General features: G+C 44.0%; 1 protein-coding gene across 1 annotated transcript in view; it reads left to right on the top strand.

Moving 5' to 3' along the window:
• MYO16 (myosin XVI) overlaps positions 1-25781 on the top strand; it is a 337132-nt gene that overhangs the window by 162783 nt on the left and 148568 nt on the right. The window contains exon 15 of the mRNA XM_024754009.1: positions 5647-5794. Coding sequence (XP_024609777.1) covers positions 5647-5794 — 148 coding nt within the window. The remainder of the gene's footprint in view (positions 1-5646; positions 5795-25781) is intronic.

The raw sequence follows: 25781 nt of genomic DNA, 5'->3' as shown, positions 1-25781 counted from the left end.
AATCAACAGTGTGCTTTTGGTGATTGCTGATTGAAGGCATGATGGGCGTTTCTGGGAAGAGATCTTATTAGTCATATAATGATAGCCACTTGGGTGGGCAGAGTGAGAGTGGGTGCTGGAAGTTTCTGGAAGCCAGTGGAAGGGCAGCTGGAGCACTTGACCTTCTTGAAGGAGAGGGAGGTTTATGTCTTCCACCTCCTTTCATCTTGAACGAAACTGGGTATAGCTCTATAAAATCCTTTCACTGCATATTACGTTACATATAATCTGCAAACATATATTTTTTTTCAGCAGCGAAACTTTTTGTAAGACCTGCTCACATAGATTTCTGGAAAGATGGAGGATCACAAGTATACTTCCAGTCAAGAATATTTCTGACATAAAGTATTTTTTTAAATGTACAAATCTTCAGAAATCAAGAAATTAGTAGAAACTTTCTGTGCATGGACACTTGCATGAATGAGTCAGAAACATTTTTAACTTCAACACGTATCACTTTCCTTCCATTATTCCAGTTTCATTTTAAACACAACAGAAAGGCCTGTATTTTCCCCATTCAGAAGAATATTAGAGTCTCACAGAAATTTGAACTTTTGGTTGTTTTGAATTTTTGGTTGTTTTCTTCCATCTAAAATCTCCTTAAAGATGGACTTCTTAAAAAAAAAATCCTACTGATCAGAAATTCTTCTAATCCATAGCAATTTTATTCGCTGCTGGAGATGAGCTAACTAGGATGATACTGTTTTTGAAAGATGAAAGGTATTGAAGTCACTCTATGATGTGGAATTTGATTAGTTCTGAATGCTGCTTTAAATTAAGCTTGTGTGTTGGCTTGAACAAGTGGGCATAAGGTCAGTCTTTTCTCTGAGTGTAGAAGCTTGATGGTCAGAAGGTCACCACTTGGCCCTCCATTTTCACCTGATATTCCGTTAGTTGGTGACCAGAAAATAACAGTGGGGACAGCTATGACGGTTTATTTCCTATGTGTACACATTTTTCGAAGTATTCTCTTGAGCAGTTAATTACTTCAGGGTTAATATTATCAATAACAAATGGAACATGTTTTCAGCATTTTGCTTAAGAAGGAAAAAGTAGGAAAGAAAATTGAATAATTAAGACCTCAATTTGAAATTACCTCCTGATTAAATACTCATGGAGAAATGGAAAAGAAACCACACCACCTCATTCTAATTTTACCATCACCTTCGGGCTTTAATGCCACTAATTGAAGGGGTATTTTGAAAGAGTCTTTCTTTATGCACTTCTGATAACTTTTCTAGAAGGTGTCTAATGAGACAGCTTTTCTTAATAAAGTTTATTAATTTTGAGATTTTTTTTTAAGCACTGATCACCATTCTGACTGACTAAATTGACCGCTTACAAAATTTATAGGAATAAAGCACTGCAATAGTGGTTCCATTTGTTCAAGTAGATTTGCTATGTAAAAGCCAAATTGGGAGACCTCACGTTCTTTGCTTTTAGAGGCTGGACTCTGGAATAATTAACAGTAGACTCATTACACAAAGTTTGGCTTATAGTTCAAATGGAGGGAAAAATTAAATTCATTTTCCTTCCTAAAACTGCTATTTTTTTGATCCCCAAAATTATCGACCATGAATTCTTACTTCAAAGTGGAAAACTATAGTAATTCACAGTTGCATTTAAAATTCAAGTACATAACTGTTTACTGACCATTCATAATGATAAGAATAAACCTAAACTCAAATAAAAAGATTACTCCAGAACAGTAGGGTTTTCAGCATGCCAAGTATATGGTCCTAAGTTCTGATTAACACTAGATTCTGAGTTTCCAGTCCTATCTTTGAAGCAAAACTGGGGTTGTGATTCCCAAATTGCATACTTTCGTCATTTTTCACGTACTATGAATGAAATTTCAACATGTATTTACAATGTGGCTTATTTTTTCTTTTGCTTTTGTAATGTTTAAAGGCAGAGGAGCAAATAATGAATCCTTGATATGAGTCCTACTAATACGTGTGAGGTCACAATAAACCAGGAAGATGACTGGACACCATTCACATTGTGCCTGCATTCCTTACAGACACATTACTTATTTCCTCCCTGACTAGAATGTAAACTTTATTGTTGAAGGACCAGTATCATTATCTACCACTGCACTGCAAACCACAATTTAGCTCCCTCTTCTAATTCCAGTATATTAGGTCTGGAAACCTTAGTACCATTCTGTATATTAAATTGTATCTTCATGAATTCACATAGTATTTGCCTTTGCTACAGTGAGTTTCTTCCAGTGTTTCCAGCAGTGAGAGACCATTGTCTGTATCTCTTGTCCTAATAGTGCAGCTATAAAAACCTTCTGAGCTGTTTGACAGTGATACTTGCTAATGTCTACAGCAGAGCATTTAAAATCAATGTCTACTGATACATACCCGAGCAATACGTACCTGCAAATTTTGAGACATTAATCAAGAAAATTCTAATACTTATTTTGGTGGCTTTGTTATAGGCAAGGACATGTCTTGTTTCAGGTTATATTTGTGTACAAAAGTATACGTTGGGTCAGGAACAAGGTAAGAATGTCCCCTCTCACCACTCTCTTTCAACATCATACTGGAAATCCTAGCTAATGTAATAAGAAAAAGAAAAAAACAAAGGTACGCATATTGGGAAGGAAGAAATCAAGCTGTCTTTGTTGATCTGATCTTAGAAATCCAAAAGAATCATCATCAACAACAACAAAAAACTCCTGGAACTAATTAGTGTTTGTAGCAAAGTTTCAGGGTATAAGGTTAATATACAAAGGTCAATCGCTTTCCTATATATCATCAATGAACAACTGGAATTTGAAATTCAAAACACAGCACCATTTCCATTAGCACCAAAACAGAAATACTTAAGTATAAGTTTAGCAACATATGCACATGATCCTTATAAGGAAAACTACAAACCATTGATGAAAGAAAGCAAAGAAGATCTGAATGGTGAGACACTCAATGTTCAACGGACAGGAAGGCTGTGAAGACTCTGTATTGTTAAGATGTCCGTTCTTCCCAATTTGATCTATAGATTCAGTACAGTTCCAATAAAAATCCCTGAGTTACTTTATGGATATTGACAGGAGGTTTGTATGGAGAGTTAAAAGATCCAGAAGAGCCAGCACAACACTGAAAAAGAAGAACAACATTGGAGGACTGGCCCTACCCAACTTTAAGACTTACTGTAAAGCTACAGTAATCAAGACAGTGATTCAGTAGCACTGGTGAAAAAATAGGTCAATGGAACACCAATAGAGAGCCCAGAAATAGACCCACATAAACATAGTCAACTAATCATTGACAAAGGAGCAAAGGCAATTCAATAAAGGATAGTCTTTTCCACTAATTATGCTGGAAAGACAGAACATCCACAGGCACAAAGATATCACGAAAAATCGCTGTTAGATCATAAATCTAAATGTAAAAACAAAACCGTAAAACTTTTAAAAGAGAATAGAGGAGAAATTTTACGTGACTGTGGGTTTGGCAATGACTTTTTTTAAAAAAATAAATTTATTTATTTTATTCTTGGCTGCGTTGGGTCTCCGTTGCTGCGCGGGCTTTCTCTAGTTGGGGTGAGCAGGGGCTGCTTTTCGTTGTGGTTCGCGGGCTTCTCACTGCGGTGGCTTCTCTTGCTGCGGAGCACGGGCTCTAGGCACGCGGGCTTCAGTAGTTGTGGCTCGCGGCTCAGTAGTTGTGGCTCACGGGCTCTAGAGCACAGGCTCCGTAGTTGTGGCACACGGGCTTAGTTGCCCCCGTGGCATGTGGGATCTTTCCGGACCAGGGCTCAGACCCCTGTCCCCGGCATTGGCAGGCGGATTCTTAACCACTGCGCCACCAGGGAAGCCCAGCAATAACTTTTCAGATACAACACTAAAAGCACAATCCATGAAAGGAATAATTGATCATCTAAACTTCATTAAAATTCAAAATTTCTGTTCTGTGAAAGACACTGTTAAGAGAATGAAATGATGAGCCATAGGCTGGGAGAAAATATTTGCAAAAGACGTATTTGATAAAAAATTGTCTAAAATATATGGAGAACTCTTAATATTCAACAGTAAGAAAACAACTCAGTTTTAAACATGGGCAAAATATCTGCACGGACGTCTCACCAAAGACACCAAGACAGACAAATAGAGATGAGCACGTGAGAAGATGGTCCACGTTATACGTCATCTAGGAAATGCAGATTAAAACGAGGATGAGGGCTTCCCTGGTGGCGCAGTGGTTGAGAGTCCGCCTGCCGAGGCAGGGGACACGGGTTCGTGCCCCGGTCCGGGAAGATCCCACATGCCGCGGAGCGGCTGGGCCCGTGAGCCATGGCCGCTGAGCCTGCGCGTCCGGAGCCTGTGCTCCGCAACGGGAGAGGCCACAACAGTGAGAGGCCCGCGTACAGGAAAAAAAAAAAAAGACGAGGATGAAATACCACTGCACACCTGTTAGAATGGCTAAAATCCAAAACACCAACAGCACCAGATACGGGCAAGGATCTGGAGCAACAGGAACTCTGATTTATTGCTTGTGGGAACGCAAAAGGGTGCAGCCGCTTTGGAAGTTTCTTACAAAGTAGTTTCTTACAAAGCTGATCATAGTCTTGCCATATGATCTGGGAATCACATTCCTTGACATTTACTCAACTGAGTTGAAAACCACATCTGCACGTAACGTAGACATTAATGCTTATAGCAGCTTTATTCATAATTGCAAAAACGAGAAGCAACCAAGATGTTTTTTAATAGCTGAATGGATAAACAAGCTGTAGTATATTCATGCAATGCAGTAGTATTCGCTAATAAAAAGTGGGCTATAAAGCCATGAAAAGACCAAAAAGCAACTTTAAATGCATATTATCAAGTGAAGGAAACCAATCTGAAAGGGGCACATACCGTGTGATTCCAGCTATATGACGTTCAGGAAAAGGCAAAGCTATGGAGACAGTAAAAAGATCATGGGTTACCAGGGGTTGCGGGCGAGGGAGGGGTGAGTGGGTGGTTCACTGAGTTTTAGGGCAGACCTCTCTGTACGGTACTGTAATGGTGCATACATGACATGCAAATTTCTCCAATCCCACAGAACTGTACAACACCAAGAGCAGATGCCAATGTAGACTACGGACTTTAGTTAATAATAGTGTATCGATATTGGCTCATTCATTTTAACATGTACCACGCTAGTGCAAGATGTTAATAATAGTGTGAACGTAGGGCAGACCTCTCTGTACGGTACTGTAATGGTGCATACATGACATGCAAATTTCTCCAATCCCACAGAACTGTACAACACCAAGAGCAGATGCCAATGTAGACTACGGACTTTAGTTAATAATAGTGTATCGATATTGGCTCATTCATTTTAACATATGTACCACGCTAGTGCAAGATGTTAATAATAGTGTGAACAGCGTGTGAGGGAGGGGAGAGAGAGGGTATGTTGGAACTCAGTACTTTCTGCTTAATTTTTCTGGACTTAAAAAATTTCTCTAAAAATAAAGTCTGTTATTTTGTTTTTAAAAGGTCTGTGCTTGGAAAGAAGCTGCATTATTATTTCTTCTAATTAATCTGTGTAAATTTATGGAAATGAAACTAATAATGCCATTTGACAGAATCCCTTTTCTTTTCTTAACCAGCCAGAATTTATACATATATGCTAGAGAAATCCAGACTTGTTTCACAACCTCTTGGCCAGAGCAATTTTCTCATCTTCTCCTTGTTGATGGATGGGTTATCTGCTGAAGAGAAGTATGGACTCCACCTTAACAATTTATGTGCCCATCGGTAAGTGATTATACATTTTTAGTCTGGTAGTTCTGCCTTCAAATTGTGGTTGCATTTTAGCGGTCTTAAAGTTTCTTCTTATTTTTCAGAGAAGAAATGGTGACTTCTTTTAGGAGAATAGTTGGATATACTATTAGATTAGAACTATCTGTATAGCAGGGCTATTACTGTTTATTGAGTGTTTAGGTGACAAATTTTGTGTATGTGTGTTAACTTATGTTTCTATTTTCCTATCCCATCGGTAAGTGATTATACATTTTTAGTCTGGTAGTTCTGCCTTCAAATTGTGGTTGCATTTTAGCGGTCTTAAAGTTTCTTCTTATTTTTCAGAGAAGAAATGGTGACTTCTTTTAGGAGAATAGTTGGATATACTATTAGATTAGAACTATCTGTATAGCAGGGCTATTACTGTTTATTGAGTGTTTAGGTGACATTTTGTGTATGTGTGTTAACTTATGTTTCTATTTTCCTGGTTTTCAGATCAGAATAAAAAGTTAGCGCACATATAAACTTTTATATTCCTTTGCTGTATTTTGGATATAACATTAGCTATGCATTCCTAATTTTCAGTAGTCTTTTGAAATAATGGGACATAATATTTGAGCAAGTATGATTCATTAGTAACAGATGAGGTTACATAATGGCTTAAGATGAACAATACACATGAACTGGGGGGCTCATTTTCTGCAACGGAGGAGGAAAGTGTTTGTTAAAATGAGGATGCCTTGGTCACAGGAGGACCGCGGAGGGGAGAATTCTTAAGACAGTGAGCTGAGGGGTGTCTTTGCAATGTGTGCATTGCCTGATCCGGTGTGTCTTCCCACAAGGACTGGTCCAGATTTGGATAGGATGGGAGCGAGCCAATAAGGAGAGTAAACCCCATTCAGAGGAGAAGTGGGTGAGAGATAGGACAGAGAGGGAGCTGGGTGTGCGGGTCCAAACACAGCAGTGAATTCCTGGCAAAGCAGGGAGGAGCTGGACTCTGAGAGAGACGTGGATTTACTTCAGATATCTCTTGACACCTGGTTTATTGTTTCCTGGTTGTTTGTTATTGGATTCGAGAAGAACGGTGTGAGTGGTCCTGATTTTACGAGAACTTTTGTGAGAGAAAATAAAGGATGCTTGGGGAGGCGGATCATGGCCTGAGGACCAGTCATGTTGTTTGAGAGTTGAAGGTGGAGAGCTGATTGGACAAGTAGGTGGAGATGTCAAATGCAAGCTGAGAGACGGGGGATTTTCCAGGGGCGATGGGGTCTTAATGGAGTGGAACCCCTAGACCTGTCCGAGACGGGACAGAACAATATCTGTGGTCGCCATTGTCTGGGTTGGCGGGGGGTGAATGATGTGGGGCGTGGGACCGGGGGAGGGGAATGAATTGGCCGTATTCGAAGTCACTGTTACGTGACTAACAGCTCTCGTTCAGTTTCTTTGAAAATATTACATCCAGCAGTATAGATACACTTTATCATGTCAAACAGGAGACATGAGGTAAGAAGGCCTCATCAAAATTGTTTTTTATTCAAAGTAAGAGACTATTTGGAGATTTACTGTCCCCCCAAAACAACAGAAATTCAGAAGAAGAAAACACCGATATCAAAGCATGATTGCCCAGACGAAAGTGATTTAGAAATAGAAATTCTAAGCTACCAGAGCATTAGAAATTTTTTTTTTTTTTTTATCAAATCCCTTCATTTCATGAAGGAGAAAATCAAACCCAGAACCATAAAGAGGTCTATACCGAAGTGAATATATTATACAACAGCAGTATTGAGAAACCCCATTACTTGGGATTCATTTTTTGTTTTTCTACATCGCACATCTCTAATGGGAGGAAAAGCCTCAGATTGGGGACCGTGGGGTAGGTGTTCAGGGCAGCCTGTGAGGAAGAAAAGTCTTGGAGCTTTGTGTTCCTGATCTTTCTTATTAGCAAAAGCTCAAAGCTGATAGCTGGCCATTGGCTTCGGTGTGTCCGCGCGTGTGTGTGCGTGCATGTACACGCGTGTGCCCGCGTGCATGTACATGCGTGTGCTTGGCATTGCAGACGCGGAGCCGCTGAAGAACAAAAGGCAACAATCTAATCCAGCATTCAGGGAGACAATTCAACTTCTTGGTCTGTGGCTTGGACCCCTCTTTTGAAGTGTGAGAGCGTGTAGGAGAAAACAAGCATTTCTTTATTGACCTCCATTCCAACATCCGTTTCTCTTTGCAAAAGAGGGTTTGGAATCACTTAGGCTATTTAGAAAGTCAAACGTCAGGGGTTGCTTTGTGAGAAGCTCCGACAGGAAAGAACTCAGAAAAATCATGAATAATTCAAGTCCCTTGAACAAAGAAGTTATTTTATTAAAATGAATTATAAATATCTAATGGGCACAAAACAGCATTCCTCAATAAAAATGTACACTGCCACTCCAGATTCATAAACCATATCCATTGGAACATTTGTACAATGAGAATTCCACAGACAAAATATTCTTTCATAATAAGACAAGCTGTTTTGCAAGTTATAACGCACGGTACATCCCAGTGTTTCTGTGATTTGTGTTATATGGATCTTCCAACAGTTACAGTATTCGTGGGTTTTCTCACTTTTACGGTGCTGGTCAGGCTTGAGGAGCTAATATTTGTATGATATTTGAATCTGGGTTGGGGTATCATCTTTGCTTAGTAACTGCACACATTAGGTACCACAATTTTGGAAATTGTTTGGCTGGTTTACAGTCAGTAGTATAAAGTCGGACTTGTTAGCCTTCCAACCTTTCACAAATTGATGATCCTTCTGAGCATAGGTAAAGTAGATCACTATGCATATAAAAATATAAACATAAACAATATATAAATAAATCTGTATAAACATAATATAAATAAATATATAATATTGCTTATATATAAACAATATTATTATCATCACACCTACTTATCTGATTTTATTTAAAAGATGTTGATATGTCTATTAAACAGAACAAATCAGCACCTAGATTACCATCTGAATATTCCTTTGCTTATTCAATACTTATTCCATAATATAGCTTGTCTTGAAATTTTGATGAAGTATGTTGTCTTAAAGCAAACGTTACAAAATTTTGCAAGCCTGCCTCCTTCAAATACATCTTTTCTTTATTACTACCAATTCATTACCCACATGAAACATAAAATAGGCATGGAGCAGGAATTGCGAGCTGAAGGCATATCCAATGTTTATCACGTGTCCTTACATGATTAGAACTCCAGAGAGAAGAAAGTATTGTAACTAACGCTACTGTAATTAAAGCTACAAAAGTGTTTTGTTTTTCTTTTAACTTTGACTCTGTTTTTGGAGTTAAAAGTTTTCAAAGTCTCACATGAAAATTTATGCAGGTTTATTTCAGTGTTAAATGCACCTAAAAATACTTCCTTGTTTGTAAAATTGGAACAGTATCTAGAACAAGCAGATAGCACTCTTGCTTATGGAATAGAAATGGTACAGATATAGACATCAGCTCCTGCAGCTTAACCGAACGAAAACAATATTTATAACACTTTGCATAAAATTTTCCTGGACAGATTGTTTAAACAACGGCAACAAGAAAAATGTCTATAGGTCTTAACAAGAAAAATGTCTATAGGTCTCAACATTTTGAGCAGCGGCAGTAAGAGTGCATTGGTTGAGAATTCCCACTAGATGGCACACTGTCCACAAAGTTAGACAGGAGCAAAAAAAAAAAAAAAAAAATCCATCATTAAAGGTTTCTTTTTTATTTATGGTTCTTCCTATGATTTACTTTTTCTTTTTCCTGGCTGTTTGTTTTTCAAGTTTTATCTCAAAAAAATACTAACATTACATCTGAGCAATAAATGTCATTTATGTTTCTGGGAATTGAGATTTAATGAAAGTTAGAAATAGTCATTAATTGCTTATCTTCAACCTGCTTTAAACAGCTTTTATGGATGTAGTCCCAGAACAGTTGGGCTCTGAAATACAAAGAAATTATTCCTAATCTCCCTTCATATTGATTAATGATGGAAATGATTGCGGTGCTACATAAGAACATTCTCAGCAAAGGTCAGATTTTGAATTATAAGCTGAGAGCAAGCGATGTTTGACTCAGTGCATGACCTGTTTCTAACCTTGTGTGTTAGTGAAAGGAAACTCTGACTCACTGAGTACTTGAACTTGAAAGTGCTGCTGGGGTACACCTGTCGCGGTAAACGCAGCAATGAACTCTCAGCGAATGTTCAGTTTTTGCTAAGGCTTTATTACGTGCATTTATCTTCAGTTGAGAAAGACACATAATTTTTAAAAAGGTAAGGGTAAACTTAAGTATTCTTTGAGGATGATCTTGTGATATAATACAAGATTTACTCAGTACACATTTTAGGCATGCAAACTTGAAGGTGCTCCCAAGACAAAGATTTGAGACAGGAGGTATTATATGTTTTTTCTTTTTTAAAAAAATTTTTATTGAAATGTAGTTGATTTACAGTATCATGTAGGCTTCAGGTATACAGCACAGCGATTCGGTTATACGTGTATATATATATTTTTCACGTTCTTTTCCCTTACAGGTTATTACATAATATTGAGTATAGAATTCACAGATATTTTCATTTCATACTGCGGTGGTTATAGATATCTCCAAATGTCATTTACACTCTCACTGCTTTAGATTTACAGTAGTTATGAGACTTGTGGCTAGGTCTTGTTTTTGTTTGTTTGTTTGTTTTTAATTTTTTTTACAGCAGGTTCTTATTGTTTATCTATTTTATACATATTAGTGTATGTATGTCGATCTATAATCTATTTCTAACTGATTCTATTATTATCTAAATGATAATCACAGTCATAATGTATGCAACCTACGGAGCGCTTAGCATAGGCCGGTCCCTCTCCTAGTTTTCCCTTGTCTCGGCGAATCCTCGCCGGTAATTAAGCAGAAGGTGCAGGACCGCATTTTCATTGGGTGGCCCAGGACATGAGGATGGAGAGGCCAACCAGGGGCCCAGTATAACCCTGTGTTGTCTCTGCAGCAACGTTGCCTATAAATAACACCAGCTGCCTTTGCACCTTTGCATCGAAGAGATTTGAAAGAAAATGAGAGGGGAAGCACCAGGTCAGCCTGTATGTGTGTTTTTATTTACAATCGGTTCAGCAAAACTAACTTAGGACACGCTAGAGGCTGTTCCCTCTAACTACCATAAAAAGCAACTCTGGGTCATTTCTTTATCCAGCAGTAACGTGAGAAAGATTCTGAAGTGCATTCATTACGCTATAGCTGAAGGTTACATTGACAATATAAAGAGGGTTGGATCACCCCCGCCAATGCGCAGGTAAATTTCACTTGTGAAAACCCAGCAGGAAGAGGTCAGGGCCCGCGGCTTTCTGACTTCCTTCCATTCGTGAGTTCTGTCCACCCAGCAGCGGAGGGGGCAGACGGAGGAGCCGCAGAAGTCAGGCACTGCCCTCGGCCTCTAGCTTGTCCTCAGAACCCTACGGAAGAGCGAAGGGGAGCTGCGGTAACCTGAGTTGTGTTCGTAATAAATACGAAGCACAGATGCGTGCTACTTAGCACGTAGCCTTCCTCAAGGCCACTTAGCTGGTAAATGTAGCCAGTGAAAGAGCCTGGTTCCAAACCCAGCTATATGTGGCTTCCAGTTTTCTGTGCATCAGAATTTCGTGATTCCTAGTGTCAGATGCCCAACTCTCACACATTTAAGAACAAAAACAAAAAAAAAAAGAAAAAAGGAGAAGGACTCAGAGGGTCACGTAACTGGAGAAAAGAGAAGTTATGCTTGGGTGGGATAACTAGACCCAGGAACTCCAGTGCTGCCTCTGTGGCTCTCTGTCTCTGGCTCTCCCTCTCTCTCACACACACGTCTTTTTTTGTTGGCTTGTTTTGTTTTTCGTTTTGTTTCTAACGTGGGGGAGAATCCAACACAGGCAGCCCTAACCTTCCACGTCTCAGGAACCCTGGACGGAAAGCAAAGCTGTCTTTCTCAAAGACGCCACCTTGGCGCCCAGCACAGGCTGGGCCTGTGTCTCGTTTGCACAGCTTCTCATCTGTGTGCCTCTTCAGTCCCACCCCTTACACTCAGGGCAGATCAACATTTGATAAATTCCAATTTAACTATAAACTTCCTAGCTCCAAAGTCTTTAATAAATATTGCTTTTCTGTCATATCACGTGAAGTCTCCTGGCCTTGCTGCAAGGCAGCAGAGCTGACCACGCCTCAGGGAATTTAGGGGAAGGGGCTGTTAACATGTTCTTCGAGGTTCTGTCTGTAGTTGCTCAGCCTATAGGAGTGGAGGTGAGTATCAGTCAGGTGAAAACTTAGTTGTTTGCTGATTGAAGAAAAGAAACTTTCAAAAATCCAAAGATCTAAGTTTTAGTATATATATTTACATATGTAAACAAATAAATAAATACACACACACACACACACACGAATAAAGAACATATTTTTTCCCCAGAGTTTAGGATGAGGGCAGTTGTGGCTTGTGTAGTGTAGCTTGCATAGGTCTGAAAACATGGCAGTAATTGTTTCTCACCTAAAGGAAGACTCATCCGACCTCAGGACCACAAGGCAGGCACTCACTGAAAATGACCTTCACATCCGCTCCTGTGACCTTCCTCCCTCTTTCTCAGTCTCTCTTTGTCTCTCTCCCTTTAAAATTATTTCCTCTTAGAAATTACTGTATTGTATTCTAATTTATGAGGAACTGTATCGAGATGCTAAACAGGCAGGGTGTAGAGAACAATCCACGTGTAAATGGGGGCGTGGCTTTCGCAGGCTGCAGAAGTCGTAGAGGAGACCACAGTCTCCCCAAGTGCTTGTCTGGTGACTCCACTGCCATTTTGGAGAGACTTGTTTCCAGTTCTGTGTGTGTGAATATGTCTCCTTTCCAAACCCTGTGACTGTAGCAGACAGCACCCCGCGCTCGGCTGTGACGCGTCTCCAGTTCCGTCCGCCCACGTCTGCCCTGCGGATGCAGTCGGTGGTGGTCCTTCGTTGGGTCTTCGTTGCTGCACGCAGGCTTTCTCTAGTTGCGGCGAGCGGGGGATACTTTTCGTTGCAGTGCGCAGACTTCTCATTGCCGTGGCTTCTCTTATTGCGGAGCACGGGCTCTAGACCCACTGGCTTCAGTAGTTGTGGCACGAGGGCTCAGTAATTGTGGCGCATGGGCTCAGTTGCTCGGCAGCATGTGGGATCTTCCCGGACCAGGGCTCGAACCCGTGTCCCCTGCCTTGGCAGGCGGATTCTTCACCACTGCACCACCAGGGAAGTCCCAATGACACAGTTTAAACCTGCCTCTTGCCGGCTGGGTAATTTGGGAAAATCGGGCAACCTCTCTCTGCTTCTCTTTGCTCCTCCGTGACAGAGGGCTGACCTCGGAGCCCTGCTGTGAGTGAGGACTGCACAGGCTGTCTCGAGTAGGTCCTAGAAGGCGGCATACAAGGAACAGCAATATTGTTGATATTATTATAGGAGGCTCTTTCCCATCAGAGTCACGTGGGGACAGCTGAAGGGATAATTGTTTGGAAAAAGATGACGAGCTAGTGTCAGAACTTGAGTTCTCGTAGGAGCTCTGGGTCTGGGGAAGGCTTCTTCCAAGCCTGTGTCTCTGCCCCCATGCAACTGGGCCCAGGGACCTTCCCCAACTTCTGCTGTGTGAGTCGGGCTCTGAGTCTGTGGTCACTGTGATGAATTACTTGTTTCAGTTATCGAAACGTAATTGGATCTTTTGATGAAAATCAGCACAGCCCTTTTGAAGAGGTGAGGGCGGCTGAGAGTAGGTGTGGGAAGGAGGACGGGGGTGGGGGGTGGGGGGGAACATGGCCGCAGCGGGTGCTGATGGGCCGAGAAATCAGAGGGTCTCCCATCAGCCCCACGGCCGGGCTTCTCCGACAGAGAGCACCTCGTTACTGTTACTGAGATACCAGGGAAAGTGCAACCCTAGGCAGAACCTGAACACTCCTGGAGAACTTCCTGTTCACATTTTCCCTGTGGCAGAAAATCAATTCAGATGCTTCAAATGCTTTGCCTTTCTGTACCAGCTAGAAGTAGAAAAAAAAAAAAATAGAGATTTTCTTTAAGTTCAAAACCCTGCGCTTATTTAATCAGAGATGATGATGACCTCAATAAGATTTCGGAATGCACGATTTGTTACCAATAATCTGTCTCCTCAAGTGGATTCGGCTAGTTCAAACCAAATGTGCGTTGTGCATATTACAGGGTGGGTTCTGAAACTGATAACGTGATGTGGATATTTATGTAGAATCCTACGGTGAAAGGTGTGTGTTTACGTGTGTGTACACAAATCTAAGATTACATTCCAGGCCGTGAAAAGAAGCAGCATTTTGAAGCTAAGGCTGTTTATTCTTGTAACTCCACAGGGGAATCTGAAAGCGCGTGGGAGGAATAATTAAAATCAAATAACCAACATTTGCTTGTGCTAAGAACTTGATGTTTATCATCTCACTTTATCCACAGCCCAGCCTGACACAAGGTTGAGTGAATCACCCAAGGTCCCATCCTAGGAGCGTAAGAGTCTCTCTTAAACACCTCACATTTCTGCCTCTCAAACCCTGATTTCTTGATAACAGATGAAAGATTTTGCAGAAATGTTTGAAAAGGAGCTATAAAAGATCACGCTACCCGGAGAAAGGCTCTCTGACACCTGAGGGGAGGCTGGGGCCCCGAGGGCACAGATCACAGCTACTCCTCCGGTCCGGGTACCCGGTAGCCCGCTGGGAGGATGCTAGCTGACCAAAGGATGCAGTTAAATGTGGTTCAGACTGGGGCGAATTCAGACACAGAGAAGAATGAAGAGATACAGGAACTGGTGATAAAGTGAAGACAGGACAGCTAAATGAGTGTCTAAGGGTGTCCAACTCCGGCGGGATCACTGCACAGGAAGGGGGCTGCTGACTGCTGACGGGGCGACTGCTGAGGGCTGTGAGGTCTCATTCCCAGTGAGGATGGAGGGGGAAAGAGAAACTGGACCTCTGGCCTGTCTGGCCCCGCCCCGCCTGCCCCAGACCACCTGTCCACCAGCACCACGCCCACTCTCCCTTCCCCCAAGACCCAGGCTTCTCGGGCCTCTGTCTGCAGCCTTTCCTCATCTTCTGCAGTGTCTGGGCCCGCTCTTTCGTGCAGATCCAGAATTCTCAGAATTCAAGCCAAGCAGTTTGGGGTCCTTTTGTTTCTTGCTTGTTTGAAGGTTTCTGCCACCCCAGGACTTTGTGTTAACCTCATCGTTAATTAAAATCAGATTTTATGGGCTTCCCTGGTGGCGCTGTGGTTGGGAGTCCACCTGCCGACGCAGGGGACACAGGTTCGTGCCCCGGTCCGGGAGGATCCCACATGCCGCGGAGCGGCTGGGCCCGTGAGCCATGGCCGCTGAGCCTGCACGTCTGGAGCCTGTGCTCCGCAATGGGAAAGGCCGCGTACTGCATAAAAAAAAAAAAATCAGATTTTATGGTTACACGAATTATCCTGAGCCACACCTTCCCCACCCAGCAACTGTTTACTCTGATCTCAGAACCCGGGTGTGAAGCTGTTCGCTGTGTCTGTTCGGACAGTGGGCTCTCTCGTCACTGAACTCTCTCAGCTAGGTGCAGCATCATCCCAGAATCTCAGAAGAAGCAAAGCCCTTCTCCTGTCCTCCACCACCAGTTTATGGCCTTGCTTGGCTTAAGGGGAATTAGCATATTAAAACATTTGCATGCTGGCGCTAATACATAAATCAGATTCTGATATGAAGCTATATTTGCCCCCCTGGGCACATGGACATCTAATAGAAATCTCCAACTGGACGTGTCCCGTCTGAGCTCCTGATCAGCCCAGCCCTCCGCCGCAAAACCTGCTCCATCCTCCACTGGCAATGCCGGCCTTCTTCTCACAACCACAGGTGACCCGTCAGCTGGCCCCACTTCCCACTCTCCACTGCCGCCACCCCAGGTGTCACCCGCGTGTCTCCTCTGGATGACGGCACAGGTGTCCCTGGTCCCCGTCAGCGACCAGGCCTCAAGGCAACAGTCAGAAGGATTCTTTGAAGCCCTCCTCCGCCAGTCCTGCAGTTTTTCCTCATTCCCCTAAGGGTAGGGAGCCATCAACGGCCTCCGAGGCTCTGTGATCTGGTCCCTCGGCACCGACCTCCCTGGTCTCCCCGTGGCTCTGTGATCTGGTCCCCCGGCACTGACCTCCCTGGTCCCCCCGGGGCTCTGTGATCTGGTCCCCCGGCACTGACCTCCCTGGTCCCCCCGGGGCTCTGTGATCTGGTCCCCCGGCACTGACCTCCCTGGTCCCCCCGGGGCTCTGTGATCTGGTCCCCCGGCACTGACCTCCCTGGTCCCCCCGGGGCTCTGTGATCTGGTCCCCCGGCACTGACCTCCCTGGTCCCCCCGGGGCTCTGTGATCTGGTCCCCCGGCACTGACCTCCCTGGTCCCCCCGGGGCTCTGTGATCTGGTCCCCCGGCACTGACCTCCCTGGTCCCCCCGGGGCTCTGTGATCTGGTCCCCCGGCACTGACCTCCCTGGTCCCCCCGGGGCTCTGTGATCTGGTCCCCCGGCACTGACCTCCCTGGTCCCCCCGGGGCTCTGTGATCTGGTCCCCCGGCACTGACCTCCCTGGTCCCCCCGGGGCTCTGTGATCTGGTCCCCCGGCACTGACCTCCCTGGTCCCCCCGGGGCTCTGTGATCTGGTCCCCCGGCACTGACCTCCCTGGTCCCCCCGGGGCTCTGTGATCTGGTCCCCCGGCACTGACCTCCCTGGTCCCCCCGGGGCTCTGTGATCTGGTCCCCCGGCACTGACCTCCCTGGTCCCCCCGGGGCTCTGTGATCTGGTCCCCCGGCACTGACCTCCCTGGTCCCCCCGGGGCTCTGTGATCTGGTCCCCCGGCACTGACCTCCCTGGTCCCCCCGGGGCTCTGTGATCTGGTCCCCCGGCACTGACCTCCCTGGTCCCCCCGGGGCTCTGTGATCTGGTCCCCCGGCACTGACCTCCCTGGTCCCCCCGGGGCTCTGTGATCTGGTCCCCCGGCACTGACCTCCCTGGTCCCCCCGGGGCTCTGTGATCTGGTCCCCCGGCACTGACCTCCCTGGTCCCCCCGGGGCTCTGTGATCTGGTCCCCCGGCACTGACCTCCCTGGTCCCCCCGGGGCTCTGTGATCTGGTCCCCCGGCACTGACCTCCCTGGTCCCCCCGGGGCTCTGTGATCTGGTCCCCCGGCACTGACCTCCCTGGTCCCCCCGGGGCTCTGTGATCTGGTCCCCCGGCACTGACCTCCCTGGTCCCCCCGGGGCTCTGTGATCTGGTCCCCCGGCACTGACCTCCCTGGTCCCCCCGGGGCTCTGTGATCTGGTCCCCCGGCACTGACCTCCCTGGTCCCCCCGGGGCTCTGTGATCTGGTCCCTCGGCACTGACCTCCCTGGTCTCCCCGTGGCTCCCTGCCTGGCCACACCGTGGCCTCCATGTCCCGCTTTGAGCCTTCCCACCCAGCTTTGCTCCCGCTGGCCCCCCTTCCCAGAATGCTCTTCCTCCAGACTCCACCTTGGCTGCCTCCTTATGTCTTCAAGGCTTGGCTCACATCTCCCCTTCCCAGCGAGCCCGGCACCCCCAAGCCCTCTTTGTGCTCTGCGCGCTTCCCTCCATAGAACTCAGCACCTTAACACACGCCAGGATTGACTCGTTCAGGGTACCCCCCGCACCTCGTCTGCCCCCACGGGAATTTACATGCCATGAGGGTGTAGGTGTTCGTCTGAGTCACTGACCAGTTGAAAGTGGCTGGAATTGCTCTTGGCACAGAATAGGCTCTGAGTAAGTCCTTGTTAACTGTGGCACATATGAAAGTATCTGTTTAACTAAAGTCACTGAGAATGTCTTATCCCCCCAGTTATTGCTTGCGCTCAAGATAAAGAAGGTTTTCAAAATGATGTCATGGCTTTCCTCATTTGGGTTACTATTTACCGTAACCTGGGGCTTTCCAGCACTCATCCTGAGGGTGTTTATTTTCAGACTTTGTATCTGTTCTGACACGGCTGTCTCTTTTGCAGTTTGAACCCTTTTGGCGGCATGCAACTTCCTTAGAGAACCTTGGAGGAAGCAAAGGGTTTCTGTCTTCACTGTCAGTTTAGGGCCATAGAGTCAAAGCGTGTGTTTAAATATACCCAGTAGTCTCTGTGTTTATAGAGAGAAAAGTTCATTTGGATAGGACGCTGGCTCATCCATCCGCCCTGCTGGACGCCCCTGCTGAGATGTGCGAGGTGTCCTGAGGGTTTGTAGCACGTGAGTTGAATCGAAGGAGCTCTGGGTGGGTGGGATTGACCCCCCATCGTGGCTTCCTCCAGTCTCACCAGTGGCCCTGTTGGCTGTCCCTCCTTTCCCCGTGTTCCTGCTACCGCCCTGGGCTTGGCTGTCATCCTTTCTCACCTGACATTCTTCAAGTCTTCCCAACACTGACTGGCCCCGTTACCATCCCTGCCCCACTCTCTTTCGGAAGCAGCAGTCAGATCTCGTCCTGTCCACACCCCTTAAGACCTCCTAGCGTTTTTCACTGGAGGACGGAATGGACTGCAGTCTCTTGGCTTCACCCATGGGGCCTCCAGCCCAGCCTCTGCCCCCTCGTCCCCGGGAGGCACACGTCTCCGGGAGCAGCTGCGGAGGCCTCGTGGCTGGGCTGAGGGGAGAGTGAGAAGTGGGGGCTGAGGACGGAGAGGTGGACACAGTGCCACTAGAAAGAGAAGCAGAGATGCCGGCTGAGTCTAAATGTCCATGGAGACGGGAGAGCAGCACAGAGTAGCCCCTAGAGACCAAGGGCCACAAGAAGAGACACAGGACTGGTGTTTCCTAGTGCGGTTTCTGGAGAGAAATAGGAGCAAGACCACAGACGAAGGCTCCCAGGTGGGCTTATCCCAGACAGGCTCTTTCCTTACCTAGAGGACACGCCCTTCACATTGATGGATGCTCTGGACTGTATCCAATTCATAATCAGGACACCTTTTGAATTTCTGGTGCCAAAAACATTTAGACATGGGTGAGGGAGATTAAGAGGTACAAGCTTCCAGCTGCAAAATAAATGAGTCACGGCACGTGCGACGTGGGGATTAGAGTCAATAACTATGTAACATCTTTGTACGGTGACAGATCCCAGCTAGACTTCTCATGGTGATCAGTTTGAAATGTATAGAAATATCGAATCACTGTGGTGTGTAACAGGAACTAACATAGTGTTGAAGGTCAGTTATACTTCAAAAACAAACAAACTCAAAGAAAAAGAGATCAGATATATGTTTCCAGAGGTGAGGGTTTGGGGGAAGGGGAATTAGAGGAAGGTGGTCGAAAGGTACAACCTTCCACTTAAAAGGTGAATAAGAGCTAGGGATCTAATGTACATCAGGATGTGTATAATTTACACTGCTCTTTTTATAGATAAAGTTCAGAGAGTAAATCCTAAGGGCTCTCATCACAAGAAAACATTTTTTCCTATTTCTTTAATTTTTTTAGTTGACATGATGGAGCTTCACTCCACTTATGGTGATAATCCCTTATGATGTATGTAAATCAAATCATTATACTGTACACCTTAAATTTATACAGTGTTGTATGTCAATTATAGTTTTATTGAGAAAACTGGAAGAAAAAAATATATTAGAGAAATAATTTATTTCAGATTGCAGCTCTGTCCAGGTTACAGGCACTGTGTTGGAGGCTAAGAATACCAAGATGTAAGGTAACCAGTGACTGAATTTCCAGGGTCCTCCTGTGAAAAAGAACCACAACCAGAGGCAGGTGGACTTTATCCTGTGATATGACGAGTGAGATTCAGCTGTGGACCTCAGCCATCATCTGGACAGCAGGATGCCCTCGTGATTGGGGGAGCAGGCGTTCCCCAGATAGAGAAGGTCCCAGATGCAGAAATAACAGAAGCCAAGGACACTTAGAGAAAATGAGTGTCTTGCCCAAATACCAGTGATTTTCCTACATGAGGAAGTAGCAAATGATGCATTGTATTTATACTTGAGCATCTCTCTCGTACGCCCTCCTCTGCACAGCAGCGAGACTGATCTTCCTCAATGAGTGACTTCCCGCATCCCTTGGGGAATGTCGAACCTACCTGTGCTCGACCCTTCCTGGAGGTTCTGATGTTATTGGCCTGGGGCATGGCCTGGGCATTGAGACTCGCCCCCGGGATTCGAATGTGCCCTAAGGAGATCCATAGTCTTGGGTGAATCAGGGCTCTGCAGGTGCCGGCCGTCCAGAGGTCCCTGATGACGCCTAAATGAAAGTCCAGCTTGTGAAATGGAAATGTATTTATACTTTACAAGACGTTTGAAATTCAAAACTTTTCTTTGGAGATGAGGTCAAACCGGGCAGGGCGCATATTCTGCTGTGTGGAATCAAATGAAACAAATGGACTTAATATTTCCCTGGTGCCAGGGCAGGAAAGGGTTGAGCACATCACGGAAATTCAAGGCTACCTGAGTTCTCACACACCCCACAAGGCAGCCTTTCCTGCCTTCTCAGCGATAAGGAAATCAACAAGACTCAGAGGGACCTGAACTCTGGAAAGTCCGAAGCCAGGATGACCTTCAGACCCAGAGGACGACTGCACTCCACGCTGAGCTGTCTCTGACTGCCACCGTCCTTTGCACCAGGCACATCTTCAGTGGAGTGCCAGGCATTGCCCAGGAAGCCCCTCAGTGAGATTTCTAGAACTTTCTCTTGTGTTAGGAATCCCCCAGCCCATCTCTGCTCAGCCCAAGGTTGAAGGCGACACTGCCCGTGCTCGCCTTTTGAGTGTCCTCCTCTCCCCAGCCTTCCAGGGAGGATGCCCAGGAAAGAGGGATGGGAGAAACTTGAACAAGAGAGGAAGCTAGGATGGATTCCTGAGGCCTTCAGGGAAAGAAGTGAGGAGAGCAGGGGACCAGCCTGGAGGTGAGGAAGGGTGGGATGATGGGCAAGGTGGCCCATCCAAGTGCTAGACACGTCCTCACACCTCCCATCAGCAAATGCGTTAAGGTAGTTGTCGTTAACAATTACGTGAGATTACATTGTATCCATCATGTTCTAGGTAAATCTTACACAAAATGTTACATATAATTATATGTAATAATGCGATTACGAATATACCTAATTTCTCATGCTTTATATTTGAGCAGCGATGTGGCACTCATCTAGAAAATCAGGTTGCATTGATGTTAACATACAAGAAAAGAATGGCAGGATACATGTAAAGAACTAGACATGCAAACAATTGAAAGGAGAATGGAGTATAGTTTGTTAGGTAAAAGGAGTGTATGTGGACAGCTTACATAGGTTATGTGAGGGACCACACAAACAGCAGTTCCGTAAAATGAAAATTCATAGAGCCTGAAGCTGTACTTTTGAACTGAAATGACCTAAAGTAAAATGACGAGCAGAGATGTATCAGGTAAGCACATGAAAGCTTATACCAAAGTCTGTGCTTTTCATGGAAACACTATATTTCAGGCATTTATAGTATACTTACTAAAAAATTGAGCACATCTTAGGCCATGAAGTTTAATAAATTCCAAAATTGTACAGGGTTTATAGTCTGTCTACAGTGTAATAAAATTAGAAACAAAATACAGAAGTAAAAGCAAACAAACAAAAGGTCACTAGAAAACTAAATATTGGTAATAGAAATAAAGGGTATAACCATGGAGAGAGTGACACTAAATAAATAAGAATCCTTTGACATTGACTCTACAAGAAATGAAAAATCCAATGAGATGAGAACCATAGAAGGAATCTAGCTGGTTTCCATCCCAGAAAGAAGCCATGCCCAGGAAGTTCCTAAGCGAGTTCTTTCAGACCTTCGGAGAACAAACAACTGTTTAAACCACTGCAAAAATGAGCGATTGAAGAGAAGCCCAGAGTTCCAGTACTCACATGAAAAGATGCACATTCTCACGAGTAATCGAGGAAATGGAAACTGAAAGAATAATTAGGTACCATTTCACAATGAAAATATTTGCAACAGTAAGAAAAATCAGATAATACAAAGGGTGAGGCATTCTGACACACTCCCGATGAGAGTTTAGGTTAGTACAGCCACTTCGAAGAACAGTGTTTGGTCAAGTTGGACACGTGTATAACATACAAAGGCAGGTGGGTGTTACTCCACAGGCCGCTCTTGGCAATATCTGGACACATCTTTGGCTGTGACAGCCTGGGGAGGGGGTGCTTCTGGCACCTCGTGAGCAGAGGCAGAGGGAGCTGCAGAACGGCCCCGCCTTCCCCAGGATGGCCAGACAGCAGAGAGTCATCAGACCACAGAGCTCAGCAGCCCCGAGGTGGAAAAACTCTGCATAGGGAAACCCACACGTGTGCATAAAAAACATGGACATGGGTCTTCACTGGCACACTTTTCAAAGATGCAAATACACAAGTAGAAAAGAAAAGGAATGATGGTATCTGAGGAAATGAGTAAATTAATCAGGTGGTGGCCATGGTAGAGTATTTAAAATAATGTAAATAAATGAACCTAAACTGTATGTAAGAATAGATCTTATAAATCTAAAGTTGAGTTAAAGCAATTTGCTGAATGATACATATAAATAATATTTATATAATTTTAAATACAATAATATTACATATTTTATAGATACATACATGTATAATTTAATTTTTTTTGTGTGTGGTACGTGGGCCTCTCACTGCTGTGGCCTCTCCCGTTGCGGAGCACAGGCTCCGGACGCGCAGGCCCAGCGGCCGTGGCTCATGGGCCCAGCTGCTCCGCGGCATGTGGGATCTTCCCGGACCGGGGCACGAACCCGTTTCTCCTGCATCGGCAGGCGGACTCTCAACCACTGTGTCACCAGGGAAGCCCCTATAATTTAATTAAAAAAAAATACACTGAAAAGATAGACACAAAGTTGATCATACTGGTTTCCTCTGATAAGGAAGGGTGAAATGGACAGATGGGGATGTTAACTTTATCTGTGAAATTTATTGGTAAAAAACAAAGATTTGAACTAAATATGTCACAGTGTTGCTATTTTCACATCGTTGAAGAACGATCCATTGGCTCTCTGTATGTTCCACTTTTAAAACTTTTATCAGTGTCAAAACTTTAAAAAGAAATTTGAATCCAGAATATCTATGATATCAACATATCAAAAGAACTACCGGTTAAAGAAACAAATAGAAATTATCTGACTTGTAGATATACAGGCATAAATAAAATATTAGCAAATAGAATCTAGCAATCCATTAGAAGCTACTCAGTGATCAATATTAAGAAATTTAATTATTAGTACCATACATCACATCAATAAGTAAAAAGGGAAAAATCAATTGACCATTTCAGTAGGTGCCAAAAGACAAAAACATTCAACTCCCAAATCTTTTTTTAAATTAGAAATAAAAGGAGTCTTTCACATGAAAAAAATTATTTATCTCAAGACATCATATTTAGTTGTGAAATAAATCCAGATTCTTTTTAGCATTGATCCTAAAGTTGTAATCGTTGTGATCAGAGAAGAAAAGAGGAATAAACATTATCAAGGATAAGACAAAATTACCATTATAAGTAAAATGAAAGCTCACCTGGAAAATCCAGTAAATCAGTGGCAGAGTATTTTCTCTAATAATATATTTCAGTAATGTTTTGAGTTACAAAACAAACATATGCAAAAATAAAAAGATCACATATGTACCAGCCGTAACCACTTAGATAAAATAGATGAGCAGAAGTAGTCCTTTTAAAAGAATGCTGCTGAAGTATAAAATCTCTGTGAATAAGAATGACCTAATAGAGACATTCACTCATAAAATGCAGTCATGAGAACAGGGACTTAGGAATCATAGGGCTCCAACTGTGAACACACACACACACTTACACCCATGCATACCTAAATACACACCTCCTCTTTTAACTGAGCATCTCTGTTTTACCTGTTTTATATATTGGAATCCCTTAAGATTAGTATTCAAAGTTTTCATGATGGAAAAAAATTCTAAAACCATTGCTCTCAAGCATTCTAGTCTGCCTAAGAATTATTTAGGCATATCTCCATCTGTTCCTGGCCACGCTAATCTCCTCCCCGTTCCCATGAAGCGTTCCGTCCTCCTGCAGCAAGAATCTGGCCAAACATGTTCAGTGGATGAATGAGGGAACGAGGGAATGAATGAGTGGGTGAATGAGTGAATGAATGAATGAGTGTGTGAAAGAATGAGTGAGTGAATGAATGAATGTGTGGGTAAATGAGTGAATGAATGAATGAGTGAATGAATGAATGTGTGGGTAAATGAGTGAATGAATGAATGAGTGGGTAAATGAGTGAATGAATGAATGAGTGGATGAATGAATGAATGAGTGGATAAATCAATGAATGAGTGGATGAATCAATGAATGAGTGGGTAAATGAGTGGATGAATGAAAGCCTTGACACTCTTCCTTCTGCCTGGGTTCTCCTCCTGCACCTGGAAAACACTCATTCTAAACATTCATCTCGAGTACCTCTGTCCTTTGGCGCTTTCCTGACTCCTTCCTTTGTCCTTCGTGGTCACAGGTAGTGTCTCCACGTTCTGTGCTTATCTCTACTGTGGACCCCATCATGGTTACATATTGTGTGCTTACATCGCTGTCTTTCCTTAAGAAGCAGATAAGACTTGAGACCATGACTTAATCAACTTAATGCCTCTAGATCCAGGCAACATCATTGGCACAGAATAGGTGTGCGATTAAATGGGTGTTATGTGTGCGCGTGTGTGTATAGATTTCTAATTTTATAGCAGTGATTCTAGATGTAAATTTTTTGTTTATTCTGCTTGAGACTTCGATTTGCAAATCATCAGAGGCATGTATTTTACCAAGTATGAAAAATTCTTGGCCATCATCTCTGTGAATGTTCCCTTTTCCCTCTGGAACTCCTGTTGGATGCATGCTGTTCCTTTTCATTTTCTCTCTCCTCCTCTAACTTCTTTCATATTCTCTATCTCTGTATCTCTCTGTGCTTCATTCTGGGTAATTTCTGCAGTGCTTTCTGATAGTTTACTTCTCTGTTTGGAGCAGCTGTTAATCTGATGTTCAATGCGTACTTTGCATTTTAATTTCAGTGACTTTTTTTTCCCATTTCTAAGAGTTCTACTTTGTTCTTTCAAATCAAATCTGATTTTTCTTAAATATGGTTTCTTGTTCTTTTCTCGTATTATATTTTCAGTTCTTTAATTTGTTTTAAACATATTTGTTATACCGTCTGTAACCAGTCATTGTATTATCTGGAACTCTCAGGCTTCAACTCTTGCTGTCTATTACGTCTGATGACAGCTGCTCAGGGAACGTTATTTCTCCTGGTGTTTGTCCTTGGGGTGTGAGTTGCTGCCCCTTGGTGGCCAGGCTGGGAGAGTCCTGCGTGGCCTGAGTCAAGGGTTACCCTCTAGAGAGTTTCTCTCCCTTTGGTCAGATGCTCAGGGAGTGTTACCCACCTGGGACCATTTTTATGCTAATTATTTAGTTGAAATGTCCTAAGGACACACATGCAGTCTGAGTTTAAACCTCTAAAACCAAGAAAGGGCTGTCTGTGGGTATAACTTTTGCCTCCCAGAATCCACCCCAGTGAGTTTCCCCAGTGAGTTGCCTGTCTGTGTCTGTGGGGCAGGTATCTCTTCCATAAGCCTTTTGATTGTCTAGCTTTATGTACTTTCTAGGGCCAAAACCATGTTCTCCTTCCTGTGTGGACCTTAGCCCCTTGGTTAATAGAATAAACCAAAGTTCCTGTAAACCCTAAGGTTCAGGTCATGGTTGCCTCTGGGCAACCCAGGGACTGCTCCTTTACTCTCACGTGTGCAGTTTGTCTGGTCCACACCGTCCCAGAAGTGCACTTCCCTAGTGATATATTTCTGCTTTGGAGAAATGAAGAGACTCTTTTTCTTCACTATAGATCCAGAGTGAACAGTGGTTTTAGGTTATTTTAAGATATGTGAGCTATCTATATATGTAGAGTAGATCATGTCGAGATGTGTGTGTGTGATTCGAAGCATCTTTA

Source organism: Neophocaena asiaeorientalis, unplaced genomic scaffold, assembly GCF_003031525.2.
Source record: "Neophocaena asiaeorientalis asiaeorientalis breed wild unplaced genomic scaffold, Neophocaena_asiaeorientalis_V1.1 scaffold684, whole genome shotgun sequence".
Lineage (NCBI taxonomy): Eukaryota > Metazoa > Chordata > Mammalia > Artiodactyla > Phocoenidae > Neophocaena > Neophocaena asiaeorientalis.
Note: the sequence above shows the minus strand (reverse complement) of the source record. Positions and strands in the feature narration are given on the sequence as shown.